The following is a 16573-nucleotide window of genomic DNA, read 5'->3' on the forward strand; positions in this document are numbered from 1 at the left end:
CCTAGAGCAATGTAATGTAAACAAAAAATATTAGGAGTGACTATGGGGGTTTATTTCATTTCTACAGGGCTCTGACAATGGTGACGATTGTATTTAGAAAGTCAAACAGGTTTTCTATGCTCTAACAATAAAAACCTCCCATTTGTTAATACTGAATGTTACTTTGTGGAAATGCACTTATCACAGTCAAGCCTGGAACCAATTAACCGCGATAAACAAATGATGACGAGGGGATCTTTGTAGTAGGTCCTTAAAAACACCACAGCGCTCCTTCCTGTCATATAGGGAATCTTCAGACTAGTGGTTTTTCAGCAGATCCTTTAAAACAGAAGAGCACTCTTATCATATAGTGGATCTATGACTAGTACTGTATTTGTGCAGAAGGTTCTTAAAAACAGCAGAGCTCTCCTCATTTGCAGTAGGTCCTTAAAAAATAGGGGAGCACTTCTGTCATATCTATGCATTTATCTATTGCTTTTGTCTGTCATACGACTTTTAGCCATTTGATGAAGTTAAAGAAAAATTTAAGTAAGAGCCCTGATCAATGGCTTTTTCTTTCGATACCACCACAGAAGACTGATGGCAAGAAAGAAGAATTCTAGTACTGACAAAGTGGTAAAACTCGAGCACAGCACTCCACAATATAAGTGTATTAAACGGTGGCTACACCACTACAACATTTATGATGAATGACCCATACAAAGATGATTTTAATACTTACAGCTGTTTTATCCATGAAGTCCCAACATGCAGGGAAAGCCAGGGGTTCCCGGACCAGGAAGAGGGAAAAGGAGAGAGAGCACAAAATACAAAATCAGCACCAGACTACATGACAAACATCACACAACAACGGTTGTCCCACTTTGTAAATCCTCCCTGGTAGGCCATGGTTGACTATCTGTACTACAAAAACAACAGACATTATTAGCCCAGCATGCTGCATACTTCACAAGCTACGTTCCCTTCATGTCACAAAATAAAGCCTATTTCTGCGCCTGCAGCTTCTTCTCTGAGAATGGTAGAGCATCTCTGGTCCGCATCCGCCCACCTGTGCTCAGCCAGTAACCAAATGCTAATGAATAAACTCATTTTCCTCTCTCATTGGAAAGCTCACCCTCATCAAGCTAGCGCTCATAAAATTTTCCCCAAACTAACCAGTGTGACTTGTGACAAGTCTATGAGAGGATGTGGTGGCAAGGGAGGTGAAGTCAGCAGTCAAAACATCATGCAGGCCTGGATGACCCAATACAAAAATAACTAATAATGCTCATTCAGTGATGTTTATTACTCTGGTTGTACAAGTGTGCTATGGTGCGTTCACACTTGTAGTACTGTACTCTGATCCAAACCTAAAATCTTAAAAAAAAAGAACAAACTTGGTGGTCACTTTAGTGTGGTCTGGTTTGTGTCCACGCTTGTTTTTGTTGTTTTGTCAACAGAACAAATAAGCCTCTCAGTCAACATCAAAACAATATGAGGTCTTCCGGGTCATATATGCTCATACTTTCCTTACAGTTGACATGTAACCAAGAGGATAGAAATGGCAAGACAACAAAAGGTTCCTAGAGACTTCATCTAACTGTAATGAACATTTTTTTGTTGGCTTGTGGCAAATGAACTTTCTTCTGTCATTACCCTCTGCTTGTTAAGAGTAATCTGTGCTTTCACGTTGGATTCTCCAAAGATTCAATAAGACCAGAAAAAAATAGAGTTTTGGCTTTTGTTTATCTAGAGCAGGGGTCGGGAACCTTTTTGGCTAAGAGAGCCATGAAGGCCAGATATTTTAAAATGTGTATCTGTGAGAGCCATATACATTTTTTTAAACATTGAATGCAATAAAATGTGTGCATTTTTATGTAAGACCAACAGTTTTAGATATAATGGGCTCTAATTGTGTAGACCAGGCACACTACCGCACACCAATGGGGTGTGGCCAGCACACTTTCGTGAGCAGCGCAGTGTCCAAAAATAAATCAAATACTTGTTGCCATTAATACAACTTCTGCTGCTGCATAGTTTTGCACCATACTCGGTATATTTCATTCTTTTGGCCATCTTTGCCAGAAGGCTTGGTTCTGCAGCTTTAGCTAGGTGACTATTTGACTAGAGGAGAAAAGTTTATATTTACATGTTGACATCTCAATGACCGAGGTAGACTACCGCATTACCCAGTAATAATCGAGTTTTGGTGTTTGACCTGGAAAATATCAGGAAAGATGGATATGGTCGGCCGTATTGCAGTAGAAAATAGATGGACGAATTAAAATGCATAAAAAAGTTGTTGATTTTTAATATTATTTTTAACAGTCATTTCTGTGATGTTGACTTTAAAATGTTAGCAAAAATACATTTTTATTGTGGTAAGAAATGCTTGAGAGCCAGATACAGTCATCAAAAGAGCCCTACCTGGCTCCCGAGCCATAGGTTCCCTACCTCTGATCTAGAGGGTCTCAGCACTTGCTTAATATGACAACAAAGTGGCAGAGTTGGTGTCACTGATCCTTTCTACTACATCTTCTTCTCTGTCATACAAGATTCATATTAGGTGTGTTAAAGGGGACCTATTGTGCAAATTTTTCTACACTTTGTATTGAGTTGTGGACTGCTATAGAGCAGCGACACATAATAACCCGTACAGAAAACTTTTTAGATTTTGTAGAATCTGCACCTATTCCAGCTGTATTTCCTTTGATTTGTGCTTCCTCCCAAAACAGTATGTTGTCATTTATTCCACCCACGGCCCGCCTCCGGGCATGCCCACTCCGCTGTGAGTGGTCACACACCCTAACAATGATCCATATAAAGAACTCTGCCCCTCTGTGCCATTACAAAGGGGCTGTTTTACTATACCTTTTGAAACAGAGCGTTTTTGAGCCATCCCAAACTTCTTTCAGGGCTCACTTCCAAATGCGCAAACCTCATTATCGGAAACTTTGGCATCGTTTAACACGAGAATACAACATTCTAACAAGTCAAAAAATAGGTCCCCTTTAAGAAGCAGAGGTACTAAGCCATCTACTGTTTAGCGTTGGAACGACAAGCTACAGTCAAAGTCCCATTATGTCTGTATGAGCAGGTAGTGCCAAGTCTGTGGCGGTCCAAATTTGTGGCGGGCTGCCACAAATAAATGACTGTATGGGAAACACAGCTACTGTATATGCACTTCTGGTCTTACATTTAACAATTGGGTGACATATCTGTGTTTTTGGCCCATAATGCTGTACTTTTGGTCCTGGAGTGCGTTCACACTTGACCGACCAAACCACACTAGCAGAGCAAACAAGATCACATGTGAACGCACCTTGATAGTGTAGTTGTACACCAGAATAGTAAGCAGTGGAAATCAGTATATATAATGTGGTTATGAAGAATAAGAGGAAAGACTAAGAGCTTGCAGTCTGATGGCCAGTGATTTTAGAAGTCAAAACATGCACTCTAAGATACTAGATCCACTTTAATCCAGATTAGAAAGCAGCCTTGCTCTCCTTAAACCTGCAGGGCGCCATGTGTTACCTCCTCCAGCTAAACCAACAACCAGCACAATTTACTTAGCACACACACACACATGTGCAAGAAGAATATGTGGCATATGTGCTAATTTGGGCTCCAAGGTCTGCTCGCTAAGTCACCGTATAGTGTGGGGATGGGTTGTGATCCTACTTTAAAGTCGTGATGTAAAAGAATACAGCCAATGCAGCACATACGCTGTAAGGTTTGTTTTGTTCCACCGTCCGTACAATCCAGTAACAATTATCGAGCGCTGTTTAACCTAAAAAAGAGCACTTAAACGGGCAGTAAATCACGGTAGTGTGACTAGTTTTTGCCACAAAAGCTTGAAATAACGTTAAAGATAAACACAATCACATACGCTAGTGGTAGTATAGTAGAATGTGATTACTATAAAAGTTAGATTTTAGCAGTTTGCCGACGGGCTAGCGACAGGAAATGACACTCCCGTTACTGCTACCAAAGAGAAGGCTAAAGCGAGCTAGCATACCCAAGTGGAGGCGGACGACTGACTGGGCGTTGGTTGCTCAGACGACTCTACACGCTAAAAACGGCAAAAAGCCCCTTGGTTCAGATGGTATAGCAATTGCGACGACAGACACCTACCGCTGCTTGCAAGCTGTGTGTGTGTGTGTGTGTGTGTGTGAACAATGTAGCTGAGAAGTAGCAGGCTCACCCATAACGTTGTCGCTCCCTGCCGCCTCGATAGCCGATCATTCACCAGCCGACATTCCCCGTCTGAGCGCGTTTGCGCGAATTACGCACTATAAGCCACGCAGCGCAGCTCCGACTTCGGCGTAGTTACGCGAAAAACCCGCCGCAGTTGCTTTGTGAATAGCAAAACCGGAAAGTCTCGCGAGAGCACCGGAATCTTTTCAGACTCTTTGAAGTCTCACGACAGTTCATCAAAGGAAGAATATTTTTTCGAAAAGTGGAGCGCTCTGTTTTAAAAACCTTTAAATTAAATTATTATAATCGCCCATTGTTGCATGCCATTAGGTAAGGCTATTGTTAGGAATAGCCTACACTCACATTTTCCATCTTTAAGACGTCAATTTTTATTTAAAACTATCGATGTGCCGCATGCAATCAGCAAATATGACCGAGCGCGAGCAGCGTCACTTGTGTCCATGGCAACCAACACTAGTCGTTCTCCTGCGTCGTTTTATTTCTCATGACATCTCGTCTTCTTTGTCCAGACCTTAAACGACGTGGCACAATTGATATCTTCAGGAACTTTTGTGAAGTTAACATTTTTGTTAGACAAACGTTATGATCATGGATGAAGGGTAAGCTAGCTAGCTTGTTTTTCGTCCAGCCAAACTGGCTAGCTTAGTTTGCTTAGCTTAGTTGTACAAGTGTGGATTATTTACTTCTGTAGATAAAGCACAATGATCTTCCAAACTTAACCAACTGGCTAGTTTAGTTTGCGTCTAGCCAAACACAACAAACAAAAAGCTAGCTCGATGTACGTATATGTATTTGTTTTACCTCTGTTGATGAAGCAAACGATTCAATGTGTCTCCAGCTAATCTACAGGTGACTCATGGCAGCAAAAGTTGGAAAATGTCCAAGCAAGTCAAAAAAGTCAGACAAGAGAAACAACCCAGCAAACCCACAGGAATCCACACAGAGTAAGCAGACACCCCCTGGAGTCCTTTAATAGTGTCCCACATCATTTAAAATTAATTTATCGTGACATTGTCACGATAAAAACCTTTTTTCTAGGCCATCATGTGACCTCAGGCGGCTCCGGGCCCTCCTTGCCAAAAGCAGCCCCAAACAAGAGGTGAACAATAGCAAACTTGTTTCTTGATGAAGATACAAAGCGGCTCATGTTTCCTCATGTGTGTGTTTGTGTCACAATAATATGGGAGTCAATGTGTGTTACAGGTTTTGAATCACAGTAAAGCAGGAAGCAGCAGATTCCACAGCCCACACCCTCCAAGAGACAGCTGCAGTGAGGCCTTCGAGCTGGAAAGATTCAGGTACTCTTAACAGGATAGTCCACAAAGTCACAACATGTCATTTTAATTCCATTGTTCTTGGCATAGAAAATAATAAAGCCAATGTCTATGTTTCAGCATGACATACAGAGAGGAGAGATGTTTTAGCAGCCACCCGCTTCATAAACTCTTCTCTGACGTCCTCACCTCTCTGGTGAAGAACCGCCTCTGCAGGTGAAAGTTCACAAAATATGTGTGTCCAACTTTCAGCCAGTTATTTTACATTGCAGTAATAAAATAAACCCCCAAAATAAGCAAACATGGAAATAGAGAAAAAAGGCAAAATGTAACAAGAAAGTGTTGATATTTATAACCAATAATAACACAGAGCTTTGTCTTAAATTAAATTTCTTGCCATTGTTATGTGGATGATACGTTGATTTAAAAGAGGCCCCTTGAACAAAAGGCCTTCTTGATGCAACATTTGATGGACTTTCTTGAGGAAGTCAATTAAATGTCCTCAATTTCATGAAAATAAGACGAGGGTAGTCATTTTTGTTCCTGGTGCTGCACAATATGTTTGAAAAGTGAATTTATTTTAGTAGTTCAATTCACAGAAACAGAAATTCTTATATTGTGTAGATTCACTGCACACAGCAGCAGTGTTTCCTGTATATTTATTTTTTTGTAGCAGCTGGCCACGAATACATTTGGTCTGCCGAAAATAGATTTGTTCATCCTCGATCACAAATACATCATATTGGTATCTTTTGACTCTTCCACATGAAGAAAGAACATTGAAAAGGCGTCAGGCTTCAGCAGCAGTTTGTCAGCTAGTGCAGCTGCATAGTGACCCATGTTCACCAAACAGTCCAGTGTGAAATGCCGTTGGCAGAAAAAAATAAATTTCTTTTGCTGGTAGGGATCAGGAACTCCAACCACTTGTGCCTGATGGTGGCTTCTTTAGGGATTGTAAACAAATATGGCTTTCTATTACACCCATTGAAACACCTTTACGAGCCATTGCTAGCAACGTAAACACAGAAGCAGAGCTTGGGGGAGGGCAGATACACTTACAGCCACGCCCATAAGGAAGCCTGCTCCTCTGTGACATCACAAAGGAACAGTTTTGTAACGCCCTCTGAAACGGAGTGTTTTAAGCCACCCCAAACTTCTTTCAGGGCTCGCTTTCAAATGAGCAAACCTAATTATCTGAAACTTTGGCATTGTTTAACATGAGAATACAACATTCTCACTACAGTTATAGGTCGGAAAAGTGGATAAAGTATCATAGGTGTCCTTTAAAGCATCTGAGTTCATGTTTGTGTTTATGTTGCATTCTTGAGTTACTCTCGATCTGTGCAGTGAATGGATTGACATAGCGCCGCCTGAGTCGGTCCTCAGAGTTCTGCTTTGCCTTCGATTGCTGATCAGAGACCCTCAGCATCAGGTGCCACTTGATAGATGGACACATTGATGAGCAAACACCCAACACTTCTGGGTCTATAAGAGCCTTGTCAAATTAGAAACAGCTGTCAGTATCAACATGTCTCAGGTGTACCTGTGCCATCTCTCAAAGTCTAATTTCTTCTTTCAGAAAATGCTCCATTGTCTCCAAGGTGTCAGTTCCCTTGCCAGGGTAAATATTCTTTTTAATTCTTCATGACTCATTCCCTTGTCATTTTCCTGTCTGCTGTGCTTCTCTGTCAGTACATGAGCTGTGCGGCTGACATGTATTTAGCATGTGGAGAACAAGCGCTGGCCGCACAGTCGCTGGTCGCCATGACCTGTGAGTCACACCCATAAATATGTCACAACAAATACAGTATGTCTTGCTTTCTCACGGCTTTGCTGATTGCTCTGCAGACACGTTCCAGAAGCTATCAGCTGCTGAGAACCAAAGGGTCTGGGTCATTGAGAGCGGCGCGCACATGGTAAGAGACACTATGCAGTGAGGGCATCGTGTCCAAACTAGCAATGTGTAGCAGGTTCAGAGAAGGACCTTTAACCCCTTCATACCACAAGGATCTCGCAGTTGATCATTTGTCTTGTCAGAATATTCACTTGTGAACAGTTTTAGAAGGTTTGAAGAAAAACAGAAAAGGAGCACTGAAGTGTACTCATTTGACCTTCACATGCTTTTATTAGCATTGAATTCAAAGAAAAACATTCATGTTTAAGTGTAATGAGTAGCCCTTTACCAATTCCTTACGAATGGGGCTTTAGGATCTCATATCTGTTTGCAGTTCTTCTGGTCCTGATGGTCTCATCAGACTGTGATCTTTAGCGTTTACTGGAGCAGTTTGCAGCTCTGTGTTACATTTCTGGGATGAGACTCAGCATCTCCAAATCTGAGGTTCTCAATCAGAAAAGTGTGCTTGGGGTTGGGAGTGAGGTCTTGCCCCAAGTAGAGGAGTTCAAGTAACTCAGGATCTGGTTCAAGAGTGAGGGATGGATGGAGTGTGAGTTCCACGGGCAAATCAGCACGGCTGTACAGTTGAGCCAGAAGGCAAAGCTCTCGATTTACGGTTGAGTTATGTTCCTACCTTGACCTACAGTCAATCCTCTGATTATTTATTCGCTCCAAATAATAAAAACTCTTCCACTAGATGGCGGAAGGTACCTGTGCATTCACCTGTACATTTCTGAGTTTCGACAGGGAAACCATGTTCTAATAACGTACTATCTGCTTGTGTAGACACTGGTGAAGCTGCTGTCCACAACTGATAGTAGCGTGCTGCTTGGAGCCCTCATGACACTCACCACCTTGGCTGAGAGGTGCACACTAAAAATCTCACTTCTGTATGAAATATATTTAGTTGTAAACGTGCACAGTTTACGTTCCCGCAGTCCACAGTGCAGGGACAAGATTGGGGCACTGGCGATCGCTGAGAACCTTCTTGTGATCCTGCAGGAATATGACCTGCTGTCCAAGAGGTTAGTATGATAGCTCAGTGATCCACTGATAACATTTAGCATCACTCTTCTTTAAAGCTGGAATGTCGAAACTTTTTTCCAGGGGTCACATCGTGAAAAATGAAAGGATGCAAGGGCCACTTTAATATTTTGTCACAAAAACATGGTGACATGCTAACATGTTACATACATATCCCAATAATAAATTGCATCTCAGCTTTGTGATGAAAGTGTATTATTGTTATTATTAGTATGAACTTTGCTCTTTTTTTTATTTTTGCTGTTTTGAAAACTTAATTTTCCCTAAAATCTAAAAATACCTAAAATGATACAAACGTATTCCCATAATATATACTTTATTCCAATATTATAACATTACAGCTTTTAAAAAGCAACTTATCTTTTCTTTAATATTTCAACTTTATGCTACAAAAATGATTTTATTTTTCCTTTGTTGTAAAATATTTAATTACAATTTTTCATTTCTCTCTTAATATTTTAGCTTTATTCTGGTCAAATTCCAGGCTTTTTTTTCTATTTTAATTATTTGTTTGTTTTTTTCTGAATATTAGAACTTTCTTCTTTTTTTCTCCGAAAATATTTTGACTTTATTTTCGTAACATTATAACTTTTTCCGCAACCTAATTTTTCAGTCAACATGATTTGTTGTTTTGTTGTTTGTCATAATATTACGGCTTTAAATAAATAAAGTCTTTCTTTCATATTTTAAATTTATACCACTAAAATGACGCTATTTTCCTCATAATATTACAGCAGTATTCTCAGGAAATTATACTTTTTCTCTTTAGATTACAACTGTCTTTCTTAATATTTTGCTCTTTTGTGTGAAAATTGACTGCAAGTTTTGCTGTTATTTTTTTTTGTTTCCTTTATATTTTTAGAATGTGTTGTGGGCCATTTAACATTACAGCACTGGTTGTCCCCAGTGCAGGAGTTTCTTCCTTGATGAAGATAATAATGCTCATTTGTGAAGTGAGAATGTGTTGTTGTCTCTTCCAGGATGGCTGCAGAGCTGCTGAGGCGTCTCTCCCCCGTGCAGCACGTCAGAGATGAGCTGAGAGAGCTAGAGGGGCTGCCGGTGCTGCTCAGCCTGCTGCACACTCAGCACCTCAAGCTGTTATGGAGTGTGGCCTGGATCCTGGTGCAGCTCTGCCAGGACTCTGACACCAGGACCGAGATGCGCAGCTGGGGGGGCGTGCAGCCTCTGCTCCGGCTGCTCAGCAGGTAAAGCCACCATATCTTGGACTTGGACTCCTGTGGACTTCATACTCTCACTTGTACAGCCACAGACGATTTGTCTGTGACCGCTTGTCCATCGAGAAGCTGTCAAGCGCCAACGCCGCTGGCCGCGTCCACAGAGAATCAACAAGAGAGGAGCTCAGCCCCCATGAGGAGGTCAACGACGTCGTGGCCCTGCAGTCAGGTCACACCATACACAACCACACACCCACACAAGGAGACATTTTCTTCAAGGCCAGAGGTCACGCTGCATTAAGTAAGATGCTGATTCGTTGCTTGAGCTCGCCAGAGAAAGAAGAAACATCTCTCCCAAGAGGAGCCTTATCAGTAGCCAAGAATGTAAACATGTTATTTCCTGACAATCAGGATACATAACATGATGGACTGCAGCTATCATTTTGGACGGTCTTGTCTATGAATAACACAAATAAGCATCATTATGGAAACTCTGAGAGACAAGCAACCCAGTTAGGAGTAAGGCATTCAGATTTTGCCAATCCAGGACCGAATGGTTAGCATGTTGGCCATGCTGTGAGGAGATCGGGAAGACCTGGGTTCGTTTCTCAGCACGAGAGATGTGAAGTTTGCAAGTTCTCCCCTTGCTTGCGTGGGTTTTTTTGCAGGTTTTCCAGTTTCCTCCCACATTCCAAAAACATGCCAGGTTAATTGGCGACTCCAAATTGTCCATAGTGTGAAGTGAGTGTGAATGGTTGTTTGTATATATGTGCCCTGTTATTGGCTGGCGACCAGTCCAGGGTGTACCCCGCCTCTCGCCCGAAAACAGCTGGGATAGGCTCCAGCATACCCGCGACCCAAGTGGAGATAAGCTGCATGGAAAATGGATGGATGAATAACCCTTAAACGCCGGTGACCAAAGTGTGGCTCGCCGGCCATTTGTGGTCGGCAGCTCATTTTTATTGGCCCACGGCATACAGGCATACTGAAAAAAATGTAAAAAGACGGCCCGCATCAGAACATTACAAGAAGTTTTAGGGACACTGTCAAAAGAAAAAAAGTTTATGCCACAACTGACTAACATTTAATAATGAGAGGAATGATATGCTTTGTTACCTATATAATACAAAGCTGGCATACATAATGTTGTCTTTGTAGAGTTTTTTAAAAAATGACAAAATATTCAGCATGCAGCTTGTTTTTATTGGCTTGCGGCGCATTCAATAACTACTAAATAACTAAATAACTAAATAAATACTAAAAAACCCCAAAGTAAATAAAAAAATTGTAAAGAAGTTATGAATTACTAATACTAATAAAACAGAAATAAATAATGCATTTTGACACCTCTAGCAGCATAACATAAAGTGTGTCTTTTAAATATATATTCTTTGAACCTTTTTGTACTGTTCTCCAAAACAATAATAGCAAAAATAGTCATAGTAGTTAGTTAGTTATTTATTAATCAAGACCCTCAACATAAAATGTCTTTGTATATATTTGGTTATGTGTAAAAAAATATTCCACTTATTTGCCCAATAAATAACTTTGGCCTTTAGCTTTTGAAATATAAAAAAATGAGTTTTCTCCCTTCTGTGACTAGGGGTTACTAGTCACACAAGGGAGAAAACTCCCTTCAACCACTATACCTTTAACACTTATAATGTGCGTATAAAGTGTGTCAAAATGGCCCCCGCATCCTTCCAATTTCCTCTTGTGGCCTTTGGTGAAGACCCCTAAACCTAACCTTTAACCCTGAGGAGACTGACCATTGGGAGTAGCAGGAGTTGTCTCAGCAGGTCGATCAATAATGTGCTGATTGACAACCGTTATTTCTTTACTGCTGTGCCTTGGCTCGGTAAATATGGTAATGTACGCTCCCGAGCCGGCCAGGGAACATGCCGCTGCAGACACAACGCAGATGGGGCAAGTTGACACAGTCAGGGTCGCCCCTCCCTACATGCAGAACACATGTAGGATTCAATGACCCAAGAAGGGGGCCATTTTATGGAAGGGGGTGCAACTTTGTCAAATGCAGAAAAGAGACACATCGCTGCCATGATGCGTTCATGGAACATCCAGCCAACCTGAGGCTCTGTTACCAATTAGACTAGATGATAAAATGGCAGAATTCACCCCCACTTTCCTGTCAGCAACTGTTGGTGGAATGGAATTCACTGCTCCCTGTAGGCTGTTAGTTTGGGGGGGGGGGCGCATTTCCGAACCAAAAAAGTCCAGAGTCAGATTTTGACCTAGTCCACCGTGGTCTTAGTATTGTTCTTGCACCCCTTGTATCTGCCCTCATAGCTCCTCCAGCACTCAACCATAACGACCGCTAGGGGGCAATCGAATGTAAACACCATTGTTCCATTTTTACAGCCTGCTGCACAGCTCTGACTGAGCTCAGCCTGGATGACTGGTGTGCTCATCACATTGTGCAGGTCAGCATGTAACAATAGTCTGAAACAAAACTCTTTAAGTCAATGTTACAATCTCCTTTCAGGAAAATGGAATCTATATCCTGGCAAAACTGATTTTACCACAAAGCGGGGGTCCAAAGGTGTCGTCTTTACAGGTACAACTCTACTTGTATGCACACTATGAATTGAAAGTAGACATGCAGTAAGGGTAGTCAATGTGTTGGCAGTGCTACGCATTCCGGGCCCTACGCTTTCTCTTCAGCGTAGAGAGGAACAGACATCATTTTAAGAGGTGCTGTTAAATCCTTATGGTGCTGTAAAACAGAGACCTACAGGACTGGTCCTTTTTAAGTACATGTATTTAAGCTTTTCTGTGCTTTTATACTTTCTTTCTCATTCCAGGCTCTTTCCTACTGACCTTTTTGAGGTTTTTATAGACGTGGGTCATTATGTGCGGGACCTCCAGACCTACGAGGGTCTTCAAATCAAACTTTCTCAATATTCTGTGAGAAAACAACAAACGGTTCCGCATTTATCCACGTACTGTATTGAGGTTTATGTGTCGGTATGACAGGAGGATGCGCTGGAGAGCCTGAGAGAGAGCATCACAGCCATGGACCAGAACAGACCTGCACTCAAGGTGATCCACAGTTACGCCATACTGGACCATCTCGGCACCGGTGCCTTCGGAAGCGTCTTCAAGGTACAAAAGTACCTTTGTAGCATCACCACTTGGGCTCACAACACCTAATCAAATCAAATCAACTTTATTTGTATAGCACTTTTCCTGCAAAGGCACGCAACACAAAGTGCTTTACAGAATTAAAACAAAAGAAAAGCCCCTCCTTCCCAACCTCCATACTAGACACACACACACACACACAATCACACACAGTAGGGAGACATGGCATGGCACTGAGGATCAAGGAAACGCCATCTTTGGGGCCGTCCACACTGGGAGATGCCACAGGCTATGCCATCTGACAGACGGGCGGACCCCCACATTAAAGGGAGGAACCCCCAGCCGGCTGGGTCGAAGGGACCCAAGGATGGCAGCCCCTCAGCAGACCCGACACAGCCCCCAGTGTGGAGGACCCTCCTTGAGGAAACACTGGAGTTAAAAGCTGAAGACTAAGAGCATAAAATAGGACTAAAAAGATAAAAACATAAGAAAAGTGTCTTCAATCTTTTTTTTTAAATATCAACCTGCACAATATGTTTTTCAGGTACGGAAGCAGAGCGGTCAAAATCTTCTGGCACTCAAGGAGATCAACCTCCACAACCCAGCTTTCGGCAAAGACAAGAAGTCCAGAGACAGCAATGTGGAGAAGATCATCTCGGAGCTGGCCATCATTAAAGAACAGGTGAGATGCAAGGGTTTGATCGAAATAATGATCGAAAGTACACTTGTGGGACTTACTTACTGTCCTTTTGCAGATGGCCCACCCAAATGTTGTCAAGTACTGCAAGACCTTCCTCGAAGGTGAGGCTTGTCTTCTGATGTGAAAAAGGCTCTGATGACGCTCCGGAAAGTGGCTATAAATTGTCAGACATGACTCCCATTTGCTACTTTTGACACCCAGATGACAAGCTGTACATCGTGATGGAGCTGATTGAGGGGGTTCCTCTGCTGGAGCGTTGCAACTCCCTGAAAGAGAAGCAGGAGCAGTTCACAGAGGACCAAATTTGGAACATCTTCATCCAGGTATCAACACACCACCTGAATTAACTCATTCGCTACCAAAGATGTATTTATGCGTCTTTTACGAGAGACACAAAGAGGTGACAATTCTGCAACAGAAGAGAGCATATCTGGTGCAGTTTTAAGCGGAAAAAACTACCACAAGGTGTCAGAAGCGCATGTCATAAGCATCTCTTCCATTGCAATACACCCTGCACAGCAACCAGGAAGTGAAAAGGCACGCCTTCCTGTCGCTTTGCAGAGATTATGCATTGAGGGGAAAATTTGAATACACGTGTTCACGCCCACCAGTCCAGGGTGTTCACCGCCTCTCACCCGAAGTCAGCTGGGATAGGCTCCAGCATACTTGTGACCCGAGACGCCCCAGACGGTCCCATTATAATGTGTTCATGAGGGCAAACTTGTTGAGCCCTGCCCCCGACTGCCCACCCCTTCCACTACTTACATCCCCCTGCTGATCTATGCCCCCCATCACTTCATTGCACTACTTCATTGCACTATTGTACAGATTGCACTATTGTACATATTACTGTAATATCTTGTTGCATTCATAGATCATACTGTTTATAATTTATATAATCTGAAATAGCCATACTCTAGTCACTCCATTGCAATACTGTATATATTACTGTTATTATATATTGTCACATCCATACTGTTTATAATCTGTATAATCTACAATAGCCATATTATAGTCATTTATATCCCTGTACATATCCTCACTGTATTATAGTCATAGCCTGTTATAGTTTTTTACATAGATCTGTCCATTTTTGTTCTACATTTACTTACTACTAAGGTACTTATAAAGTTGCACTTCTGGTTGGATGCTAACTGCATGAGCAATAACAATAAAATTCAATTTAATCTAAAATCTAATCTAAAACTAGGGAGCCAAATGTATCTGTGGCGGTCCAGATGTATTCATGGCAGGCTGCCACAAATAAATGAATGCATGGGAAGCACTGAACGTGCTTGACACTGTCGGAGAGGTCCCTAACGAAGCGTCCAGTTAGTGTTATGTCCTGCTGCAGATGTGCTTGGCGCTGAGGTATCTTCACAAGGAGAAACGGATTGTCCACCGCGACCTGACACCCAACAACATCATGCTGGGCGAGAAGGACAAAGTCACCATCAGTAACATTGTGTTATGTTTATTTTTTATTTTTTTAAGTGAAACACAGTCTTTTTTAGTGGTTTAACACGGAGTCTTTCCTCCTGCTGCAGCCGACTTTGGGCTGGCCAAGCAGAAGCAGGAGAACAGCAAGCTGACCTCAGTGGTCGGCACCATCCTGTACTCATGGTGAGGAAACAAGCTGCTTCTGACTCGATGCACGGTCAACTGTAAGTATGCGCCATCTTAGAAGGTAAATAACGCGTGTTTGCATGTGTGTGTCAGTCCAGAGGTGGTGAAAAACGAGCCGTACGGAGAGAAGGCGGACATCTGGGCTTTGGGCTGCATCATCTATCAGATGGCCACTTTAGAGCCGCCCTTCTACAGCACTAACATGTTGTCACTGGCCAGCAAGGTGGACCCCACACACACACACGTCGCCACAGAAGAGCGGCACTGATGAATGCACTTTGTGTTATTGTGTGTGTTGGTAGATTGTTGAAGCAGTTTATGAGCCGCTAGAAGAAGGACGTTACTCAGACAGGCTGCAGGACATGATCACATGGTACCACCTGTCTTATTTCTTATTTATATATCATACATACACATTTATGAATATGAGTGTGAATGGTTGTTTGTTTACATGTGCCCTGTGATTGGCTGGCGACCAGTCAAGGGTGTACCCCGCCTCTCGCCCAAAGACAGCTGGGATAGGGTCCAGCACCCCCGCGACCCTCGTGAGGAAAAAGTGGTCGAAAATGAATGAATGAATGAATATCATACATCCACATTTATGAATGTGAGTGTGAATGGTTGTTTGTTTACATGTGCCCTGTGATTGGCTGGCGACCAGTCAAGGGTGTACCCCGCCTCTCGCCCAAAGACAGCTGGGATAGACTCCAGCACCCCCGCGACCCTCGTGAGGAAAAAGTGGTCGAAAATGAATGAATGAATGAATATCATACATCCACATTTATGAATGTGAGTGTGAATGGTTGTTTGTCTACATGTGCCCTGTGATTGGCTGGCGACCAGTCAAGGGTGTACCCGGCCTAACACCTGAAGACTGGGATAGGCTCCAGCATTCCTGCAACAAATTGGGTGCATTTATGGCCTAAACTAAGCATTTACAATCATAAAAATGACTAAAAGAACTATCGATCCTCATTAGAGTGCTTCGGGTATGCTGGAGCCTATCCCAGCTGATTTCAGGCAGGACGTGGGCTACACCCTGGACTGGTTGCCAGCCAATCGCAGACTAAATGAACTAAAATACAAACATAAGGCATTCAGAAGACGTATTAAAAGATGTGATGATGGTAAAGGTGACTATAGGGGTGTTATTTCAATGTCTACAGGACTCTAATGATGTTAAAAACTGTTAAAAACAGTTGTGACATGTGAACAGCTAATAAGTAAGAAATCTTACTTGGTGGAAATGAACTTTTCTAAACTACTATTTTAAACACGTCTTTTATTTTAAAAAAAATAGCATTCAATCATATAAAAAAAAAATGTTTGCCCTCCTCATACCCATCAGGTGTTTGAGTCCAGACGCAGACCAGCGGCCAGACATTGTGGCGGTAAGCTCCAGGATCTCGGACCTGATGATGCGGGTGATGGACAGTCTCTACACTTCCCAGAATGTTCTGGAAAGGAGAGCCGAGAGAGACAGGAAGCGAGCGCAGAGGTACTTCATGGACAGGCACAAGAGCTGCCCTCAGGTGGTCTTGACACAGAACTTCTATTAAGA

At 42.4% G+C, this 16573-nt stretch overlaps 1 protein-coding gene across 1 annotated transcript; it reads left to right on the forward strand.

Moving 5' to 3' along the window:
• Positions 1 to 4410: 4410 nt before the first annotated feature.
• Positions 4411 to 16571, forward strand: nek10 (NIMA-related kinase 10). Its single transcript, XM_078790703.1, is given in 26 exon segments — positions 4411 to 4506; positions 5036 to 5141; positions 5236 to 5296; positions 5401 to 5495; positions 5592 to 5687; positions 6819 to 6903; positions 7051 to 7108; positions 7111 to 7242; positions 7320 to 7387; positions 8152 to 8231; positions 8304 to 8390; positions 9390 to 9614; positions 9674 to 9813; positions 11964 to 12025; positions 12088 to 12159; positions 12232 to 12296; positions 12407 to 12509; positions 12579 to 12707; positions 13231 to 13368; positions 13442 to 13487; positions 13588 to 13709; positions 14741 to 14843; positions 14934 to 15009; positions 15106 to 15235; positions 15315 to 15385; positions 16361 to 16571. Coding segments are annotated over 26 exon segments (2571 nt in total). The 5' UTR covers positions 4411 to 4496.
• Positions 16572 to 16573: the final 2 nt, after the last annotated feature.

The sequence above is a fragment of the Doryrhamphus excisus genome, linkage group LG5, assembly GCF_037039965.1.
Source record: "Doryrhamphus excisus strain RoL-2023G ecotype Guam linkage group LG5, RoL_Dexc_Guam_v1.1, whole genome shotgun sequence".
Lineage (NCBI taxonomy): Eukaryota > Metazoa > Chordata > Actinopteri > Syngnathiformes > Syngnathidae > Doryrhamphus > Doryrhamphus excisus.